Genomic DNA, 19,990 nt, shown 5'->3' with positions numbered 1-19,990 from the left:
GGTATAAGTGCAATTTATTCTGAGCAAAAGGCTAAACTTATTGTAAATGGTATGGTTATGGATGAAATTCCAATAGAGAAAGGGACACGACAGGGATGCCCAATTTCCCCTCTATTGTTTATATCGGTACTGGAGGTTTTCCTTAATATGATTAGAAGAGACCAGCTGGTTAAAGGTATACAGGTCGGAACTAAACATTATAAGCTAAGAGCATTTGCAGATGACTTAGTTTTGACATTACAACAGCCAGAAACTAGCACAAAAAGAGTTCTGGAACTTATTGAAATATTTGGTCAGGTAGCAGGTTTTAAATTGAATAAACACAAGACAAAGGTGTTGGAAAAAAATCTTACGGTGGAGGAAAAAGATAGTTTTCAAAGAGAAACTGGTTTGGAAATTACTAAAAAGGTAAAATATCTGGGGGTGAATTTAACATCTAAGAATGTGAACCTATTTAAAGATAACTATGAGAAATGCTGGGCTGAAGTGAAGAAAGATTTTGATATATGGTCAAGATTGAGACTTTCCTTGTTAGGCCGAATTGCTGTAATTAAGATGAATGTATTGCCGAGATTGTTGTTTTTGTTCCAGACATTGCAAATTTTAGATAAGATGGACTGTTTCAAGAAGTGGCAGAAAGATATATCTAAATTTGTCTGGCAGGGCAAAAAACCCAGAATTAAATTTAAGATTTTGACTGACGCAAAGGATAGAGGGGGCTTTGCCCTGCCGGACTTAAAACTTTATTATGAAGCAGCAGCTTTTTGCTGGCTGAAACCATGGCTACTTCTTGAGAATACAGACATTCTGGACTTGGAAGGTTATGATAATAGTTTTGGTTGGCATGCATATTTATGGTATGACAAGGTAAAGGTACATAGAAATTTTAAAAATCATATTATTAGGAAAGCATTGTATAATGTATGGAATCGATATAAAGATTTGTTTGAAAGTAAAACCCCCAGGTGGCTGTCACCAATGGAAGCTAAGGCGGTAAAAAGATTGAACATGGATACAGACTGGCCAAAATATTGTGAAATTATAGAATATGATGGTGAAAAGTTGAAACTACAGAGTTTTGAGAAATTGAAACCTAAAGTCCGAGATTGGTTACATTATTACCAGATTAATGAAACTTTTAAGCAGGACAGAAAACTAGGATTTCAGAAGGAGAGGTCAAAGTTAGAAACAGAATTGCTAGAACCCAATACTAAGAATTTGTCTAGAATGTATAATCTGCTGCTAAAATGGAACACACAAGATGAAACGGTTAAATCAGCCATGATTAAGTGGGCACAAGATATCGGCCATGATATTATGTTTGCTGACTGGGAGCAGTTATGGACCACAGGTATTAAATTTACGGCATGTAGTGCCCTGAAAGAGAACTTAATGAAAATGATCTATAGGTGGTACATGACCCCAGTCAAGCTAGCAAAGATATATCATTTGCCCAATAACAATTGCTGGAAGTGTAATGAATGTGAAGGAACCTTTTATCACCTTTGGTGGACCTGCCCAAAGATTAAGGCCTACTGGGAAATGATCTATAATGAAATTAAGAAAATCCTTAAGTGGACATTTGTAAAGAAACCGGAGGCTTTTCTCCTGGGCATGGTCGGCCAATTGGTACCAAAGAAAGATAGGACCTTTTTTATGTACGCAACAACAGCAGCAAGAATCCTTTTGGCGAAGTATTGGAAGACTAAAGAATTACCTACTCTGGAAGAATGGCAGACCAAGGTGACTGAATTTATGGGACTGGCAGAGATGACCGGCAGAATCCGTGACCAGAGGAAAGAGACAGTGGAGGAGGACTGGAAAAAATTTAAAATCTATCTTAAAAATTGTTGTAAAATTTCGGAATGTTAAGATGTCAGGGGATTGGACACAAAGAATTACAGCTATAAATCGAAATTTATAAAGCAGAAACTCTTTTTAAAGAGAACTAAATATAAAAATGGGATGAAGAATTGCTAAAAATTTTGAAATTTGGATGCAGTGAAGGGGAGGTTTGGGGAAGTCGCATTATGTTTGTTTGTTTTTTGTTTATGTTGTAAAATCAATAAAAATTATTATAAAAAAAAAAAAAAATGAAACTGCCCTGGTTGCGCTGTTTCCTGGTTCTGCTGGATCTCTCAGCGGCTTTGGAGAACTTTGACCATGGTATCCTTCTGGACCCTCTAGGGGAGCTGGGGGCCCTGCTATGCAGTGGTTCCCCTCCTTCCTCCTGGGCCATGTCCAGAAAGTGGTGTTGGGGGATGAGTGTTCTGACCCCTGGGTGCTCACTTGTGGGGTGCCTCAGGGCTCTGTCCTCTCCCCCATGCTTTTTAATGTCTATATGAAGTCGCTGGGGGGGGGGGTTGCCCTGGGTGTTCCCCAGTATGTGGATGATGCCCAGCTCTTCCTCTCTTTTAAATTGGAACCAGTGAAGGTCCTGTGTGAGTGTCTCGAGGCAGTTGGAGGATGGATGGCGGCTAACAGATTGAGGTTGAATCACGAAAAGACAGAAATAGTGTCCCAGGTGGACAGGGGGCAGGCAGGTGTGGAAGACTCCCTAGACCTGATGGAGGTAACTGTGCCCCAAACCTGGGGCTCATTTTGGACTCACAGCTGTCCATGGAGGTACAGGTCAGTTCTGTGTCCAGGGCAGCTGTCTGCCAGCTCCTTCTGGTACGCAGGATGAGACTCTCCATGCCCGCAGACTGTCTCCCCAGAGTGGTGCATACTCTGGTTATCTCCTGCTTGGACTACTGCCATGCGCTACATGGGGCTACCTTTGAAGGTGACTTGTAAAATCCAGAATGTGGCAGCTAGACAACAGAATGGGAGCAGCCGCTGAGACAACAGAACACCAGTCCTAAAGGATAGTCACTGACTCCCAGTACATTTCTGAGCACATCTCACATTGTTGGTGCTGACCTTTAAATTGCCGTGGATGCATTTTTCAGGCACAGAATCCTGCTATGCCTTCAGGAACAAATTTATTTGCTGAAGGAATTTTTTGCTGTCTCTGAGCGTTTTTTCCTACTCTGCTAATTGTATGTTGGACTTGCTCTGGAGATCATTGCGGAGGAGCAAGATCTGCAACCTAAAGCCCTAAACAGCCTCGGGTATGTAGACCTGAAGGAACATCTCCACGCCCATTGCTCAGTCTGGACACTGAGGTCCTCCTTTGAGGGTCTTCTGCTGGTTCACCACCCCCCCCCCCCGTGAGAAGCGAAGTTACAGGGAAGCAGGCAGAGGGCAAGGAAATGGGCAACTATCTGACATTTAGAAGACAGCTGAAGGCAGCCCTGTATAGGGAGGTTTTGAATGTCTGATGTTTTACTGTCTTTTATATGTACTGTAATTTGCCCAGAGTGTCTGGGGAAACCCAGCCAGTTAGGTAGCGTGGAAATACTACAATCATTCTTATTATATTGTGATTCTTTTGTAGTTATTTTTGTAGTTATTTTGGAATTCGTTGGAATTATTTTGGAATTCGTTCTGCAATATCAGCTCACGAAATGTTATGAGGGGAGAAAATCACAGGGATGCCATAAACTGTAATCCCACCCACAACTTCTCATTCACATACAGTCTATAAATTTGAGATGGTCACACAGCTCACCTGTGCTAATACTGGCCTGTATAGGCACACCTTGCATGTAGAGCCTCCAGCCACAGGCAGTGTATAGCATGAAAATGGGTCCTTTGACTGTGAAGATTCATGCAATTGCTATCATCAGATGCTGAAGGATTGTATCTCAGCTTGTCAATCACTCTGACACTGCCTACCAAAAATAAGAGGAACAGAAATGCTTTTGTGGTGCAACTTCTATATCAAGCCTGAGAGCCATTCCATGGACTCTGCACCCCTGTTTCTGATGACAGGTGTACATTATCCTCATCCTCAATGAACCAGGCAGTGGAAAAGACACTTAAAAGATGGAAGCCTGAGAGAGAGGAAAAGGTTTCTGGCTGCTTCCTGGGTGGGATTGCGGAAGGCCTCTCCCCTCCTCTCTTCTCCTCAACAGAGGATGGAGCTTGCAGGAAGGAAGGGGTGGGGGGACTGGACCCCTCCCCCACTTTCCAGGGATCCCTCTCTGGTCGCCTTGAAGGGGTGGCCGATTCTTGGGTGGGAGGGAGAAGGCAAGGAGGCCCCTCTGGAGATTCCCGGCGGGCGCCAGGATGGAGACATCTCCCCAAGGACTGGTCTTCCAGTATCTCTGTATCTCTCTCTCTCACTCTCTCCCACTGCTGCCCTTCCCTGCCCCAGGGATGCTCCCCCCCCACTTCCTCGACCCCCTCCCTCTTTCCCTGAGTCTCCCCTGCACCCAGAGGCTGCCTTGGCGGGGCTCACCCCTCGCCCCGCGCCCCACCTCTCCATCCAGAGGACAACCCCCCCCCCAACACGAGCCACACGGGGGTCTCTATCCAGGCGTCCCTCGCGCCCGTTAACCCATTCATGACCCGCCTTTCTCCATGCGGAGCCCACAGGGCTCCAGGGATCCCTACGTGGGGGAAACGGGGCAAGGGGGCCCTCGTGGGGTCTCCCTGCGTTGGCGCCCCATGTCCGCCGCTGCCAAGGGGCAGCAGGCGTGCAGGGATCTAGGCCATGCCGACGTGACCCACGAATGTCGCTTTGGGGAGCTGGCGGGGGGTCTCTGGATCCTTCTCTCGCCTCCCCCCGCGACCCCTTTACCTCTTTGTCCTCGATCCCGATTCTCATTTCCTTTCCTGCAACATCGATGTTTGGGGGGGGGTCCCCTGCCGCCCCTCCTCCCCTTTCCGAAAGGGCGCGCCCCTAGAGCTACGGCGCAGAGCACCAATTCGGCGCAGAAGCTCCACTTGCGGGAGAAGCAGGCAGATTGGGAGGGGGGCTCATCCCCCCCCCATTCCCGGAACAGAAGGCAGATGGCGAGGAGGAGGAGCAACATATTGGGGAGGGGATTTGGGGTTGTGGGGCGGGGTGGGAGAAGGATGTGCCGGGAGGGGAGGAGGATGTGCCGGGAGGGGAGTGGGGGAAACGGGGCAAGGGGTCCTCGAGGGACCCCCTAGGTGGGGGTCCCATGTCCGCCCCCGCCAGGGCGCCTAAGGAAAGCCCCCTTCGCAGCACTCGTGCAGGGATCCAGCCCATGCCTATGGGACATGGGACCCGCGAAAGGCGCTTTGGGGAGCTGGCAGGGGGTCTCTGGGTTCTTCTCTCCCCCCCCCCAGCGAACCCTTTACCTCTTTCTCCTCGCTCCCGATTCTCCTTTCCTTTCCTGCAGCAATATCCACGGGGGGGAAGGGGGGTGTCCTCCCCTGCCGCCCCTCCTCCCCTTTCCAAAAGCGCGCCCCTAGAGCTACGGCGCAGAGCAGCTATCCGGCGCAGAAGAGCCACTTGCGGGAGAAGCAGGCAGGTTTTTTTGGGGGGGGGGCTCACCCCCACCCCTCCATTCCCGGAACAGAAACCGGATTCCGAGGAGGAGGAAGAGGTGCAACGTATGGGACCAATTTGAGGGCGGGGTGCGACAATGATGTACCGGGAGGGGAGGAATTTAGTGGGGGGGGGGAGGAAGGTTTTCCCCCTCCCCTCTTCCTAGTGGATCAGGAGAGAAGGGAGGGGCTGATCCCGGCAATCCACTTGCAAAGTGGGGTCCCCCACCCCACAGTCTAAATGTTACGGAAATTACGGGGAGGGGCACATCTTTAAAGTTAAATATTATAAATATTATACCTGAATGTATCCTTTCAACTTGACAGCTCAGGGAAGTTACCTAGCTTTAAAAATAATATAAAATCATCTCCTTTCCCAGTTTTCTTCATTCCAAAACTATTTTCCCCTTGAAAAAGGACTCCAGGAAGTTCTCAGAGGGGACAATTGCTGGGCTCATTGTTAGCCAGAGGAAGCCAAATCTCATCTCCAGACTTGTCGCAGGCTCCAGACATGCCATGCAAAGGAATTTGTATTGGACTTTTGGGTGGTGGGTACTTAAGACATATTTGTCTATGCTAATCTTATACTTGAGTCTTGCCCTCCCATGTCTGCTTGTGCTAATCTTTGGGCATGTTTGCCAAGGCTAACCCCTCCCCTTCTGTGACATGTCAGTGATGTAGCAATGATGCTGTATTAACTGTATTCTGGGATATGGTGGGAAAGTTTTAAAAGTCCTTGTCACCCCATCCTCGGGGTTCAAATTTGCTTTTTGAACCTATTGCGCAGTAAACTTTGGTCTACAGCTATTTGCTCCGGTTGGCTGGACTCCTTCCTTTATTCCGCAGGGACCCACGGGCTCTGCCCGGCCAGCTGGGGGACTGAGCAGCCTCGCACCTAGATTTTTCCATAACACTTTATATTGCAAAATCCTTCCTTCCCCCACTCTACGCCACGAGTCGTCCATCCGTGTTTTAGGTATTGGTGCTCTTCAAATCAGGAAGGGGGGACAGTTATACAACTCCCCCAAAACCCCAAGTCCCCACCACTCACTCTAAGGCCAGGACAATGACCATTTGCACAGGCGCTTTCCATCCACAACAGCAAAGAGGCTCAGAAAAGCAGCCTATACAATTGTAGCAAGAAGCGGATACCATGAATTGGACTGTTTCCTCCGACTCTCCGATATTGTATAGAAAACTGTTGAAACGTCAACAGTTATTTGCTTCCAATGGCTAATGACTCCTCTAGAATTGGGGTCTCCAGGGCTCCCCCTGACTCCATAATCCCTTAGGAGGCAGGAGGCGATCAAGGGCAGCACATGTCCCAGGCAGAAATCCATTGGGATGGTGGGTTGAATCCTGATGCATTCAGAGGAGAAGCGGAGGAAAACCTTGCAGCTGGGGGGATGGGTAAATACTATTATGGGTCTTTGGGGAAGGGGGTAGTTAAAAGGTGTGGGGAAACTGGGGTTGTTGAGAGGGGTAGGTGATTGGCTCATGTTTCTAAATTCCAAACACTCCTACTTTGTGACACATTTGTGATGTATAGATGATGCTGTGAAAAAATGTATTGTGGGAAATGGGGAGAGGTCTTAAAAGTTCATGCAACCATATGCAATTGTTGTAAGAATTTTGAGGTCTGATATATATAAAATAAATGTTCCAAGCAAATGTTGTAAACAAAAAATCTGCCCTTTTCCCCTTTTGGGGTATCCAAGAGCCCATATAGAGTCCTTACGTAGGTTCCCTATTGGTAGGAGAAAATAACAGAGGCCAACCAGAGAATATTGAGAAGCAAAGCAGCTAGTAAGCCTGATCTTTATTGATCTGTTGCAACAGGGTGCTCCCCTCACCACACGCAGGAGGGAGGAGGAACCCAGAACAAAAGTGTGCCTGTCCTTATATAGACATTTTAAATTCCCTCCCTGAAGTCCAAGACCACCCCCAGAAACATCATGCATACATCACAGAAAGGGCGGTCTACATCAGAAATCTGAGTGCTTTGTTTACCTCCTGCCTGCCAGGTTACCTGTTTAATGGTCACTTGATTGGATTGCCTGGGGAGCCAGGCCAGTCTTTTGTGATGTTAAATACTTAGTAACTGTGCCAGGTCACAGCCTCACACCCTATTCATATCTTAAATGTGCCCTTAAGACAGGATTTGTGAAGGAAAAGACAATGGAGAGGCTCCTCCCATCTCTTCCTCTCTTTTAAATGGAACCAGTGAAGGCAGTGAATTCCCTGTGTGCCTTTCTGGAGGTGGTTGGAGGATGGATGGCAGCTAAGAGATTGAGGTTGAATCCGGACGTGGGAGGCAGGTGTGGGGAACTCCCGGTTCCTGATGGCGTAACAGTGCCCCTAAAGGACCAGGTCATCACCTTTGAGTATTGGGGTCAGTGCCCCTATTCCTCCAGCAGGAGCGATTGTGGGGCTTCCTCGCCTGCTTCCATTCAGCTCCACCATTCCCAAAGGGCAATTCTTCTTTAGCCATTGTGGGAGCAGACGGGCTGGAAGCTGAAGCGGCTTCCCTTGGAGTAGGATTTGCTTCCCTTTCTGCTGACCTCAGTCTCTTGGATTGTGGCCAGCTTTCCTCTTCCATTTCTCTGAATGCTGAGCTGTGTTGGATGTGTGGGGAAGCAAAATTCACCCCAGAATTTTTCCGCAGGGTTCCCTCCGCAGCACAGAAGGATGGGGGGAGGGAGGAACACGTACTAATAAACGAACACTCCTGTGAATGGAGAAAAGCAGAAAGTGGAGTCCCCTATAGATCAGTATTGGGACACGTGGCTTTTCAACTTGTTCATAAATGATCTAGAGTTAGGAATAAGAAGGGAGGGGGCAAAGTTTGCTGATGGCAATTGTTCAAACAAAGAGAGATTGTAAGGAGCACCAAAAAGACCTCTCCAAACGGGGAGAATGGGCTGAAAATACAGTTCATTGTCAATAAGATTAAAGTGATGCATGTTGGGGGGCAGGGAAACACCCTCTTAATATCATGTGCAGGATCATGGGGTCTGAACTGGGTTTCTCTGTGTGCTCTAGGAGACCAGGGGAGAGGGGAGCTGGTCACAGCAGGAGGGGGGGGCTCCCTGGATTCTTCAGTAGTTGGCCTCCTCTGGGTCTCCTGGCCCCCCTCCTCTCTGTGGAGAGATTCAGAACTTACAGGGTTAAGAAGTTCTGAGTGACGTCTCACATTCATGAGGCGTGACTCTTGAGGGAGTGGTCTGTTTCCACTTTCTGTTCTGTCTCTGCTTCCGAAGGAGACGGGAGCAAAATGTGTGAGCTGAGTCCAGGAAAGCTCTGTAATTGTTTTACTGCTGTAATAAAGACTGTTAACTAAACACACAGACGCCTAGGTGTGTTTGGATCTTATACACCGAGACGCAACAGCCCGCTGTGTTTGCTCTGCACTTGTGGCTGCCGGAGGAGGACCAGCAGAGAGGGCGCAGACGGAAGAGTGCCGGGCTGCCATTCAAGGAGCTGCGCCTAATTGGGGTCGTAAACCAATTAGCCACGCCAATTATCCAACAGGTTATGGGCTCTAATTACTGCTATAAAGCTGTTGCGACATTGTGCCGGTGTGTGATTGAAGCCAGGAGGCCAAGACGCTACTGAAAGCTGAAAGCTGAGGTCCTGTCTGCGTTCTGAGGCAGAGAAGCTGAACTGGTTACGTGAGTAAGCTGGGGCCCCGGGAAGACAGAGAGGATGGCGCAGTCCCAAAAGCATGGCTTTGAGCTTAAGCTGCCATGTGAGAAGCTGACGTGCGAAAGCTGGTTGCAGTGGAGCTTTCACGCCGAGTTTTTCCTCGTGGGGATGCAGTTGTGGAACGTAGTCCAACCCCCACAGAAGGCAGCTATAAAGGCTGCAGAGCTGAGTGAAGCTGAAAAGCAAGTGCTTGCTGTTTTGGCAGAGAATGTGAGTGCCGATCTGATGCATGTTGTCCTGGATGCTAAAAGGCCTGAGGCTGCTTGGCTGGCACTCCGTGAGGCTTGTGAAGCAGGAGTGGGAAGCAAGGGCCAAGATGTGGCTGCATCCGAAGGAGAGAGGCAAGATGGCGCTGGGCACATTCTTGAGAGCCGACACACAGCTGAGGGGAGCTGTGAGCCCCCACGGGGGGACGAAGGGACTATTGCTGGCAGCTGTATGAATGCTGCACCGTACCTGTGTGAGGAGCCAGGTCAGAGGCCAAGCGTTGGGAGCCCTTTACCCACCAGAGGGGGTGCAGGAAAACGTCCTGGGAGCCCTGAGAGCAGTGGGGGGGGGCAGTGAGCAGTGGAAGCTCAGAAACGGCTTGTTTTCCAAAGGCAGCCACGAGTTGTTTTCGTTGTCAGCCGAGGCCTGGGAAGCTGCGGAGAGTTAGACGCTTCAAGGCCAGCCACCTGCACAAAGTGCAGATAAGCCCTACAGAGTTGCGTGGGAACGCAGAGACAAGTCCGGTCTCCAAGGCAACGGAGGCAGTTGCATCTACTGAAGCTGCCAAGGTCCTGAGCAAGTCTCCCTGCAAGGGGGAGTTGGTTGCCGTGACAACCAGAGAGAACAGCTGCAGAAGCCCAAAGGGAGGGGGCAGCGAGACGTTTGTTGCTATGGCGATGTTGAAGGACAGCTCTGAGAGAGACAATGAACTTTGCTTTGTAATTGACTCCGGAGCAAACAGAAACCTGATTCCAGAGACCCCTGCTGTCGAGATGTGGAATTGCAAGGCATTTCCGGCTGGAAAAACTGTTCAGTTTGCTAGTGGAGAGAAAAAAACTGTGACTAACGTTGCAAATGTTTATTTTTCTGTTTTGCAGGAGCAGATGGAAGTTTGCATTGTACCTGGGATGCAACACTGTCTTTTATCTGTCCCTTATTTGTTGAAAAAGGGGTTTAAGGTTTGCTTTGAAAATGATGTTTATACAATCTCCAAGGGAGAGAAACAACTGGTCAGGGTTGAAAAGGGGCAGAATGATCTCTTCATTCTAAAAACGCCTCTGAGGGGTGAGGGGAAGGTTAAGAGGGCACAAGCTTTGCGTGCTACAGTTCCCACTCATGTTTCATGTACGTGTGCATGGCACAAGAAGACAGCCCATAGTTCTCTTGAAGAAATCCAGGTGTTACCAGAGTGTACTGAAGGCTGTAAAATTGAGGAATGTGGAAAATCCATAGATTGTAAGGCTTGCAGAAGGGCAAAGGTAAAAGGGTGCAGTTACCCCAGGGTGGACAGGGTAACCACAAAACCTTTTGAGCTTGTTCACATAGATCTGTTGGGTCCCATGGCAGAGTCAAGTCTGGGAGGGGCCAGGTTTTTGCTAACAATTTTTGATGACCATACACAGAACTCCTGGACACATGCTCTGAAATCCAAGGAAGATGCAGCGCAACTGATTAAAAATTGGGTTGAGGAGGTGGAACTAAGGTTCTCCACCAAGGTACAGGGAGTTCGAAGTGACCGTTGTGCAGAGTTTACTGGGTCTGCTCTGCAGAAGTTCTTTCACCAGAAAGGGATACGTCACAAGGTGACTTCTCCTCAAGAGAGGGGGGTGGCAGAGCTCAGAAGTGAAGCTCTAGTTAAGGCTACACAGGTGTTGCTGTCAGACTCTGGGTTACCTCCAAGCTTTTGGATGGAAGCAATTAAGAATGTGAATTTCACCTGGAATCGGTCCTACAATTCAGTGGTAGGTGACACCCCGTTTTTCATGCTTCACGGGAGGAAACCTCAGATTCATTTCCTCCGTCCGTTCGGGTCACTGGCATCTGTGCCAGTGCCAAAGGCTTTGCAAAGGCCAGGTGGACCCAAGTTCCAGAAAATGATCTTCTGTGGGTATGAGCCGTCTTCTAAAGCATGGCGGTTTGCATATCCAGAAGGTGATCAGAGTAAGCTTCTGATCAGTAAACATGCTGAGTTCTATGAGCAGGATGGTAGGTCAAAGACTCCTGCAAGGCATGACGTTCTCTCAGAATGTCTGTCTGATTCAGAGGGGGATTCAGAGCAGGAAGATTCAGAGCAGGAAGGAGAGCCAGGTGCTGTACCTGCTGACGACCAGGTCACTGACCAGGGTCAAGAACAGGGTGGGGCGTCTCCACAGGTTGTCAAAAGAGAGCCCAAGAGTGAGCCTGCGTCTCCTGTTAGCGTAATGCAGCGAATTCGAAGACGCTTTAAGTCAGAGGGGGAATCCCGTGATGCAGAGGACACACCTGCTGACCACAGTGAGTCAGAAGAAGTACCTGAGTTTGTGCCCAGGCGGTCCAGTCGCACAACGAAGGGCATTCCACCTGAAAGGTATCAGGCCACAGGTGTGTGGGTTGGTTTCGCACAGTGCGAACCTGAGAGTTGTGAGGATGTTCCACAGGTGCCTGACAGGAACGCCAGGAGAAGGCGCAAGGCATTGGGGAAGGGATTGATCTCACAGAGGTCTGTAAAGGTACATCCACAGGTCGCCTCAGGATGCAAGACGAGAGGGGGTGTGGAGAGATTCAGAACTTACAGGGTTAAGAAGTTCTGAGTAACGTCTCACATTCATGAGGCGTGACTCTTGAGGGAGTGGTCTGTTTCCACTTTCTGTTCTGTCTCTGCTTCCGAAGGAGACGGGAGCAAAATGTGTGAGCTGAGTCCAGGAAAGCTCTGTAATTGTTTTACTGCTGTAATAAAGACTGTTAACTAAACACACAGATGCCTAGGTGTGTTTGGATCTTATACACCGAGACGCAACAGCCCGCTGTGTTTGCTCTGCACTTGTGGCTGCCGGAGGAGGACCAGCAGAGAGGGCGCAGACAGAAGAGTGCCGGGCTGCCATTCAAGGAGCTGCGCCTAATTGGGGTCGTAAACCAATTAGCCACGCCAATTATCCAACACTCTCCTCCCTCTGAGCCCGAACTGCTCTCTGCCCCAGCCTCTTCCTGCTCACCAAACCCTGTTTTCTCCTAAGCTTGCAACACCTCCCCTCCCGTTCTGCTCAATTTTCTCCCTCTTTCTGCTCATTGCCATCCCACCACCAGTCCCCAGGCTCTGAGCCTTCTTCCCTTGGGGGTTCCCCAGCTGGTGCCTCACCCTCCCCCCCCCAGCCAGCCAGTCCATGACAGCAAAAACAGCCATAGCAGTAAAATCAGTATGATAGTAATATACACGCTGGTCCTCTGGTAGGAGTACTCCCTAGCAGCAGGATTGAATAATAACTTCTGGGAATATGGAAAAGTACTATCTTCTCCAAACCCCAGAATAAGCAGGAGCTCTGGGGTTGCCCATGGGGTTCATGAGTGAATATGAGACCCACCAGGAGACTTCCCTCGTACCTGCAGTCCCTCCATCCCCCTCTTGAAATTAGGCTTGGGGGAAAATCTCCCATTCAATTTCAGTATTTCAAGTTTTTTTCAGAATGCGCAGGGGGCAGGGATGAAGTTCTGTTGAATAGGTAGTGCTTTGAAATCATGCAGTGGTGGGGTGACAGAGTTTGGTGCATGCCATCTTGCATGCTTGAGTAGACCAACTCCAGGGCATGAGGCACGTAGCAGCAGGGTAGGGGCCACGTGTAGAGCAATTCCCATGCTGAGGTCAAAAACAAACACAGAGGCAACAAGACTTCTTCAGTAATAGTTTACTGAGCTTTCAAAGCATACAGTTCTCACTGGGTCCCCAGTGAGGCACAAAACTTAGCTCCTGAGAGCAAATCCAGTTTCAGCAGTAAAATCACACAGAGCACACAGGATATCTAAGTCAGGCACACACATCAGCAGAAGGGAGCAAGGGAGGAAAGAGGCTGGAAGGAGACAGGGCAATGGATGTGTGTGTTTCGCTTCCTGTTGCCTGGGAGGGAAGTCAGCAACTCAGCATCTGCAGGGACTTCACGAAGAAAAGCTTTCTGCCTCTGCTTGCAGGCACGTCCCAGAAACACACACTGTGATTCACAGTCTATTGCCATATCAGTTCTTCTTCAAAGGTTATCACGATGTGGTCTAGAAATCGGTATTGGACAAGATATCAATATATCGCCCAGCCCTAATCCTCACTCACCACCAGCAAACCAGATTCATCCTATCTCTCAAAAGGTACTGTACCTCTTAGATTATACTCACATTGTTTGACATTGCCTTCAAAATTTTGTTGCTGTTCAGTTTTACATATAAACACAAGCACTTCAAATACACGTCATGTGTTTAAGACTGATTTCCTGATGAGTTCATTGCTGTGAAGAAAGAGTGGACACTGAAAGGAAAACGTCCCACACTCCATACATCTAAATGGGTTCTTCCATGGGAAAGTCCCTAGATGTTCCTTAAACACTCCATTGTAAATAAAGCACTTTTTGCAATCTTTTCATTTAACTTCATTGTCCAGAAAGTGGGAGAAGCAACAAGAGGAACAGCCATTTTAGATCTGGTCCTAACCAATGTTGATGACCTGGTTAGTGGAGTAGAAGTGGAAGGATCATTAGGCGCGAGTGATCATGCTCTTCTGAAGTTTACAATACAGCAGAAAGGAGCAGCCAAGCATACTAGGACTCAATTTCTTGACTTTAGGAAAGCCGACTTTATAAAACTTAGGGAAGTGCTGGGTGAGATCCCATGGACAGTAATATTAAAAGGAAAGGGAGTTCATGATGGCTGGGAGTTTGTTAAGAGGGAGATAGTAAAAGCACAACTTCAGGCAATACCAATGAGACGGAAACATGGAAGGTGCCTAAAGAAGCCAGGGTGGCTATCTAAAGAACTTTTAACTGAGTTAAGATTAAAAAAGGATGTGTACAAAAAATGGAAAAGGGGGGAAACCACCAAAGAGGAATTCAAACAAATAGCCAGCACATGTAGACACAAAGTCAGAAAAGCTAAAGCACAGAATGAACTCAGGCTTGCTAGAGAGGTTAAAAGCAACAAAAAAGGCTTTTATGGGTACGTTCGTAGCAAAAGGAAGAACAAAGAAACAGTGGGGTCAGTCAGAGGAGTAGATGGTGTAATGCAAACAGGGGACACAGAAAGGGCTGAACTCCTCAATGCCTTCTTTGCCTCAGTCTTCTCCAATAAAGAAAACAATGCCCGACCTGAAGAATTTGGAGCAAATGATTCAGCAGAGGAAACACAGCCCAGAATAACTAAGGAGATAGTACAAGAATACTTGGCTAGTTTAGATGTATTCAAGTCTCCAGGGCCAGATGAACTGCATCCAAGAGTATTAAAAGAACTGGCAGATGTGATCTCAGAACCACTGGCAGTCATCTTTGAGAATTCCTGGAGAACAGGCGAAGTCCCGGCAGACTGGAGGAGGGCAAATGTTGTCCCTATTTTGAAAAAGGGGAAAAGAGAGGACCCAAATAATTACCGCCCAGTCAGTCTGACATCAATACCAGGGAAGATTCTGGAGCAGATCATTAAGCAAACAGTCTGTGAGCACCTAGAAAGGAATGCTGTGATCACCAATAGTCAGCATGGATTTCTGAAAAATAAGTCATGTCAGACTAACCTGATCTCATTTTTTGACAGAATTACAAGCCTGGTAGATGAAGGGAATGCAGTGGATGTAGCCTACCTTGATTTCAGCAAGGCATTTGACAAGGTGCCCCATGATATTCTTGTAAAGAAGCTGGTAAAATGCGGTCTTGACTATGCTACCACTCAGTGGATTTGTAACTGGCTGACTGACTGAACCCACAGGGTGCTCATCAATGGTTCCTCTTCATCCTGGAGAAGAGTGACTAGTGGGGTGCCACAGGGTTCTGTCTTGGGTCCAGTCTTATTCAACATCTTTATCAACGACTTGGATGATGGACTCAAGGGCATCCTGATCAAATTTGCAGATGACACCAAACTGGGAGGGGTGGCTAACACCCCAGAGGACAGGATCACACTTCAAAACGACCTTGACAGATTAGAGAACTGGGCCAAAACAAACAAGATGAATTTTAATAGGGAGAAATGTAAAGTATTGCACTAGGGCAAAAAAAATGAGAGGCACAAATACAAGATGGATGACACCTGGCTTGAGAGCAGTACATGTGAAAAGGATCTAGGAGTCTTGGTTGACCACAAACTTGACATGAGCCAACAGTGTGACGCGGCAGCTAAAAAAGCCAATGCAATTCTGGGCTGCATCAATAGGAGTATTGCATCTAGATCAAGGGAAGTAATAGTGCCACTGTATTCTGCTCTGGTCAGACCTCACCTGGAGTACTGTGTCCAGTTCTGGGCACCACAGTTCAAGAAGGACACTGACAAACTGGAACGTGTCCAGAGGAGGGCAACCAAAATGGTCAAAGGCCTGGAAACGATGCCTTATGAAGAACGGCTAAGGGAGCTGGGCATGTTTAGCCTGGAGAAGAGGAGGTTAAGGGGTGATATGATAGCCATGTTCAAATATATAAAAGGATGTCACATAGAGGAGGGAGAAAGGTTGTTTTCTGCTGCTCCGGAGAAGCGGACACGGAGCAATGGTTCCAAACTACAAGAAAAAAGATTCCACCTAAACATTAGGAAGAACTTCCTGACAGTAAGAGCTGTTTGACAGTGGAATTTGCTGCCAAGGAGTGTGGTGGAGTCTCCTTCTTTGGAGGTCTTTAAGCAGAGGCTTGACAACCATATGTCAGGAGTGCTCTGATGGTGTTTCCTGCTTGGCAGGGGGTTGGACTCGATGGCCCTTGTGGTCTCTTCCAACTCTATGATTCTATGATTCTATGATTCCTCTTTGAGTTTGTTGATGGTTTGTAGGGTTTCAACTCCTAAAGTTCTTCATGTTCCTGAGTCTGTTCATTTAGAACTTCCACTAGGACTGAACATGTATCTACTTTCTTGATATTTATACGGTTTGTCTTTTGTGTGAGTTTGTCGACAGAAATCAAGGGTTCCGCTCTGACTGCAGTTCCTTCCACAGTCCATACATTTAAACAATTTCTCCCCTGTGTATATGCTGATGTCTTCTAAGGTGTCCATTCTGCCTGAAGCTCTGTCCACACTCCATACATTTATATGGTTTCTCCCCTGTATGAATCCGCTTGTGTAATTTAAGGTCTCCATTCTGACTGAAGCACTTTCCGCACTCCAGGCATTCAAATGGCTTTTCCCCTGTGTGAGTCCGTTGATGTATATTGAGGTGTCCACTCTGACTGAAGCTCTTTCCACACTCCATGCATTTAAATGGTTTCTCTCCTGTGTGAGTCCGTTGATGTATTTTAAGGGTTCCATTATCACTTAAGCTCTTTCCGCACTCCATACATTTATATGGTTTCTCCCCTGTGTGAATCCACTTGTGTGATTTAAGGTCTCCACTCTGACTGAAGCACTTTCCGCACTCCACGCATTTAAATGGTTTCTGCCTTGTGTGAGTCCGTTGATGTATATTGAGGTGTCCACTATGACAGAAGCTCTTTCCACACTCCAGGCATTTAAATGGTTTCTCCCCTGTGTGACTCCGTTGATGTGTTCTAAGGTATCCATTATTACTAAAGCTCCTTCCACACTCCATACATTTATATGGTTTCTCTCCTGTGTGAGTCCATTGATGTATATTGAGGTGTACACTCTGACTGAAGCTCTTTCCACACTCCATGCATTTAAATGGTTTCTCTCCTGTGTGAGTCCGCTGATGTGTTCTAAGGCTTCCATTATCACTAAAGCTGTTTCCACACTCCATACATTTATATGGTTTCTCCCCTGTATGAGTCCGTTGATGTCTTCTAAGGTTTCCATTTAAACTGAAGCTCTTTCCACACTCCATACATTTATATGGTTTCTCCCCTGTATGAGTCCGTTGATGTATTCTAAGGTTTCCATTTAAACTGAAGCTCTTTCCACACTCCATACATTTATATGGTTTCTCCCCTGTGTGAATCCGCAGGTGTATTTTAAGGTGTCCATTCTGACTGAAGTTCTTTACGCATTCCATGCATTCAAATGGTTTCTCTCCTGTGTGAGTCCGCTGATGTTGTCTAAGGGTTCCATTATCACTAAAGCTCTTCCCACACTCCATGCATTTAAATGGTTTCTCTCCTGTGTGAGTCCGTTGATGTTTTCTAAGGTTTGAATTGAAACTGAAGCTCTTTCCACACTCCATACATTTATATGGTTTCTCCCCTGTGTGAATCCGCAGGTGTATTTTAAGGTGTCCATTCTGACTGAAGCTCTTTACGCATTCCATGCATTCAAATGGTTTCTCCCCTGTGTGAGTCCGTTGATGTATATTGAGGTGTCCACTCTGACTAAAGCTCTTTCCACACTCCATGCATTTAAATGGTTTCTCTCCTGTGTGAGTCCTCTGATGTGTTCTAAATATATCACTCCGACTGAAGCTCTTTCCACAATCCAGACATTTAAAACGTTTTTCCCCTGTGTGAATCCGTTGATGTAAACTTAAGTGTCCATTGTGACTGAAGCACTTTCCGCACTCCAGGCGTTCAAATGGTTTCTCCCTTGTGTGAGTCCGTTGATGCATATTGAGGTGTCCACTCCGACTGAAGCTCTTTCCACAATCCATACATTTATATGGTTTCTCCCCTGTATGAATCCGCTTGTGTAATTTAAGGTCTCCATTCTGACTGAAGCACTTTCCGCACTCCAGGCATTTAAATGGTTTATCCCCAGTGTGAGTCCGTTGATGTATATTGAGGTGTCCACTACGACTGAAGCTCTTTCCACACTCCATGCATTTAAATGGTTTCTCCCCTGTGTGAGTCCTGTGATGTGTTCTAAGTATATCACTCCGACTGAAGCTCTTACCACAATCCAGACATTTAAAAGGTTTTTCCCCTGTGTAAATCTGTTGATGTGTTCTAAGTTTTCCACTATCAGTGAAACTTTTCCCACACTCCATACCTTTCAATGGTTTCTCCCCTGTTGGAGGTCGTTGATGTGAACTATGTGTGCTCATTCACTGATGCATAGTCCGCATTTCACACATTTTAATGTCTATACCTAATAAAACCAAAGTGCCCCATCCCTCAGAATTCTGAATGTCTTCTCCATCACCTTCTTCAAAGTGGGAGGAAAGGAAATCCTGTTTGGGTTTCAAGGAAGAGAAGAAAGGGGAAGAGAACACAGCAAGCGCCATTAGAACCTTCTCTTTTTTCAGCATCTCCTACATTCCCCCGCCTCCTACCCATGTTCCCAGTTTTGAGGAAACGAAGATGCAATGTCATCAAATGATAGCAATGCATCAGCAACCTTTCATAATCCTCAGTCATCGTTAATATAGCAGCATGATCTTGGAATACAGCCTATTCAAATCAATTGTTTCCTCAAAGGAAAGGCAGCTGCTCTCTGTCTATGAAAAGACTCTCTCTTTCTCTGGTTCATCATTCCTTTGGACATTTCCCATTCTCTGCATCATAATCCTCCACCCACTGTCCAGGCTCACAGTGCTGCTAACGCAGCAGTTTCAGGCCGAGAAATTAGCTTCCTCCTGGGCCATGTCCAGAAAGTAGTGTTGGGGGATGAGTGTTCCGGCCCCTGGGTGTTCCCTTGTGGGGTGCCTCAGGGCTTCGTCCTCTCCCCCATGCTTTTTAATGTCTATATGAAGTCGCTGGGGGGGGGGGGTTGCCCTGGGTGTTCCCCAGTATGTGGATGATACCCAGCTCTTCCTCTCTTTTAAATCAGAACCAGTGAAGGCAGTGAAGGTCCTGTGTGAGTGTCTGGAAGCGGTTGGAGGATGGATGGCGGCTAACAGATTGAGGTTGAATCTTGACAAGACAGAAATACTGTTCCAGGGGGACAGGCAGGTGTGGGGGACTCCCTGGTCCTGAATGCGGTAACTGTGGCCCTGAAGGACCAGGTGCACAGCCTGGGCGTCATTTTGGACTCACAGCTGTCCATGGAGGCGCAGGTCAGTTCTGTGTCCAGGGCAGCTGTCAGCCAGCTCCATCTGGTACGCAGGATGAGACCCTACCAGCCTGCCGACTATTTCACCAGAGTGGTGCATGCTCTGGTGATCTCCCGCTTGGATTATTGCCATGTGATACATGAGGCTACCTTTGGAGGTGACTCGTAAACTGCAACTAATCCAGAATGTGTTAGCTAGACAACAGAATGGGAGCAGCAGCTGAGACAACAGAACACCAGTCCGAAAGGATAGTCACTGACTCCCAGTACATTTCTGAGCACAATTCACATTGTTGGTGCTGACCTTTAAATTGCTGTGGTTGCAGTAAGCTGTGAACGGGAAACTCTCCGCTGCCGATACCTTTGATCAGGCTGCCTGAGCGGTGAGCGCCTAGAAACGAACTGTCAAAAAGAGAGGACTACGGATACAAAGTAAGACTATATTTGAAACATAATAACGGGACTTTACTTGGCAGACCCAGATTTTTAAATGGCAACAAAGTAGGACTTTGGGTTGGATTTTATTTCCTTTGGGACATTGTATGGCTACTTGCTTCCCTGTTTCTTTGTTATTCCTGCTTGGATACAATTTCCCCCTCTAGAGGATTAAAAGAAAGACTGCAGTACTGAGGCAAGAACTGGGATTTTCCACTTGCAACTTTCCTGGGGGAACGACCTTGAGTTATGAGCACGCCACTGGATGAAATATCAACAAGAAGCAAAACAAAGCAAGCTCAAAAGCAGGCTCAGAAAAGAAGCTCTATATCAGGAGCAGCAGCTGGACAAGAAAAAGTAACAACAGCATCAATGGATT

General features: G+C 47.5%; 3 protein-coding genes across 8 annotated transcripts in view; all 3 read right to left on the bottom strand.

Annotated features, from left to right (window-relative positions):
- Positions 1-19,990, bottom strand: part of LOC309351813 (uncharacterized protein) — a 146,412-nt gene that overhangs the window by 55,458 nt on the left and 70,964 nt on the right. For 2 of the 5 annotated variants that reach the window (XM_081879816.1, XM_081879818.1), the window contains exon 1: positions 4,688-4,904. The exons of 2 other annotated variants lie outside the window; for them this stretch is intronic. The gene's annotated coding sequence lies outside the window, so the exon portion shown is untranslated. Of the gene's footprint in view, positions 1-4,687; positions 4,905-5,214; positions 5,256-19,990 lie in introns of those variants that run through there. One more of the 5 variants, XM_081879813.1, reaches the window with a different exon arrangement.
- LOC309351827 (uncharacterized protein) overlaps positions 1-19,990 on the bottom strand; it is an 88,979-nt gene that overhangs the window by 16,065 nt on the left and 52,924 nt on the right. The window contains exon 3 of one of the 2 annotated variants that reach the window (XM_081879873.1): positions 18,274-18,355. The gene's annotated coding sequence lies outside the window, so the exon portion shown is untranslated. Of the gene's footprint in view, positions 1-18,273; positions 18,634-19,990 lie in introns of both variants that reach the window. The other variant, XM_081879872.1, reaches the window with a different exon arrangement.
- LOC309351873 (uncharacterized protein) overlaps positions 16,232-19,990 on the bottom strand; it is a 41,540-nt gene continuing 37,781 nt past the window's right edge. Inside the window, exon 3 of the mRNA XM_081880011.1 lies at positions 16,232-17,810. Coding sequence (XP_081736137.1) covers positions 16,247-17,794 — 1,548 coding nt within the window. The 5' untranslated portion in view covers positions 17,795-17,810 and the 3' untranslated portion in view covers positions 16,232-16,246. The remainder of the gene's footprint in view (positions 17,811-19,990) is intronic.

The sequence above is a fragment of the Podarcis erhardii genome, assembly GCF_964252035.2.
Source record: "Podarcis erhardii genome assembly, chromosome: 10".
In the NCBI taxonomy this organism is placed as follows: Eukaryota; Metazoa; Chordata; class Lepidosauria; order Squamata; family Lacertidae; genus Podarcis; species Podarcis erhardii.
The sequence above is the reverse complement of the archived record's forward strand: the minus strand, read 5'-3'. Positions and strand labels throughout refer to the sequence as shown.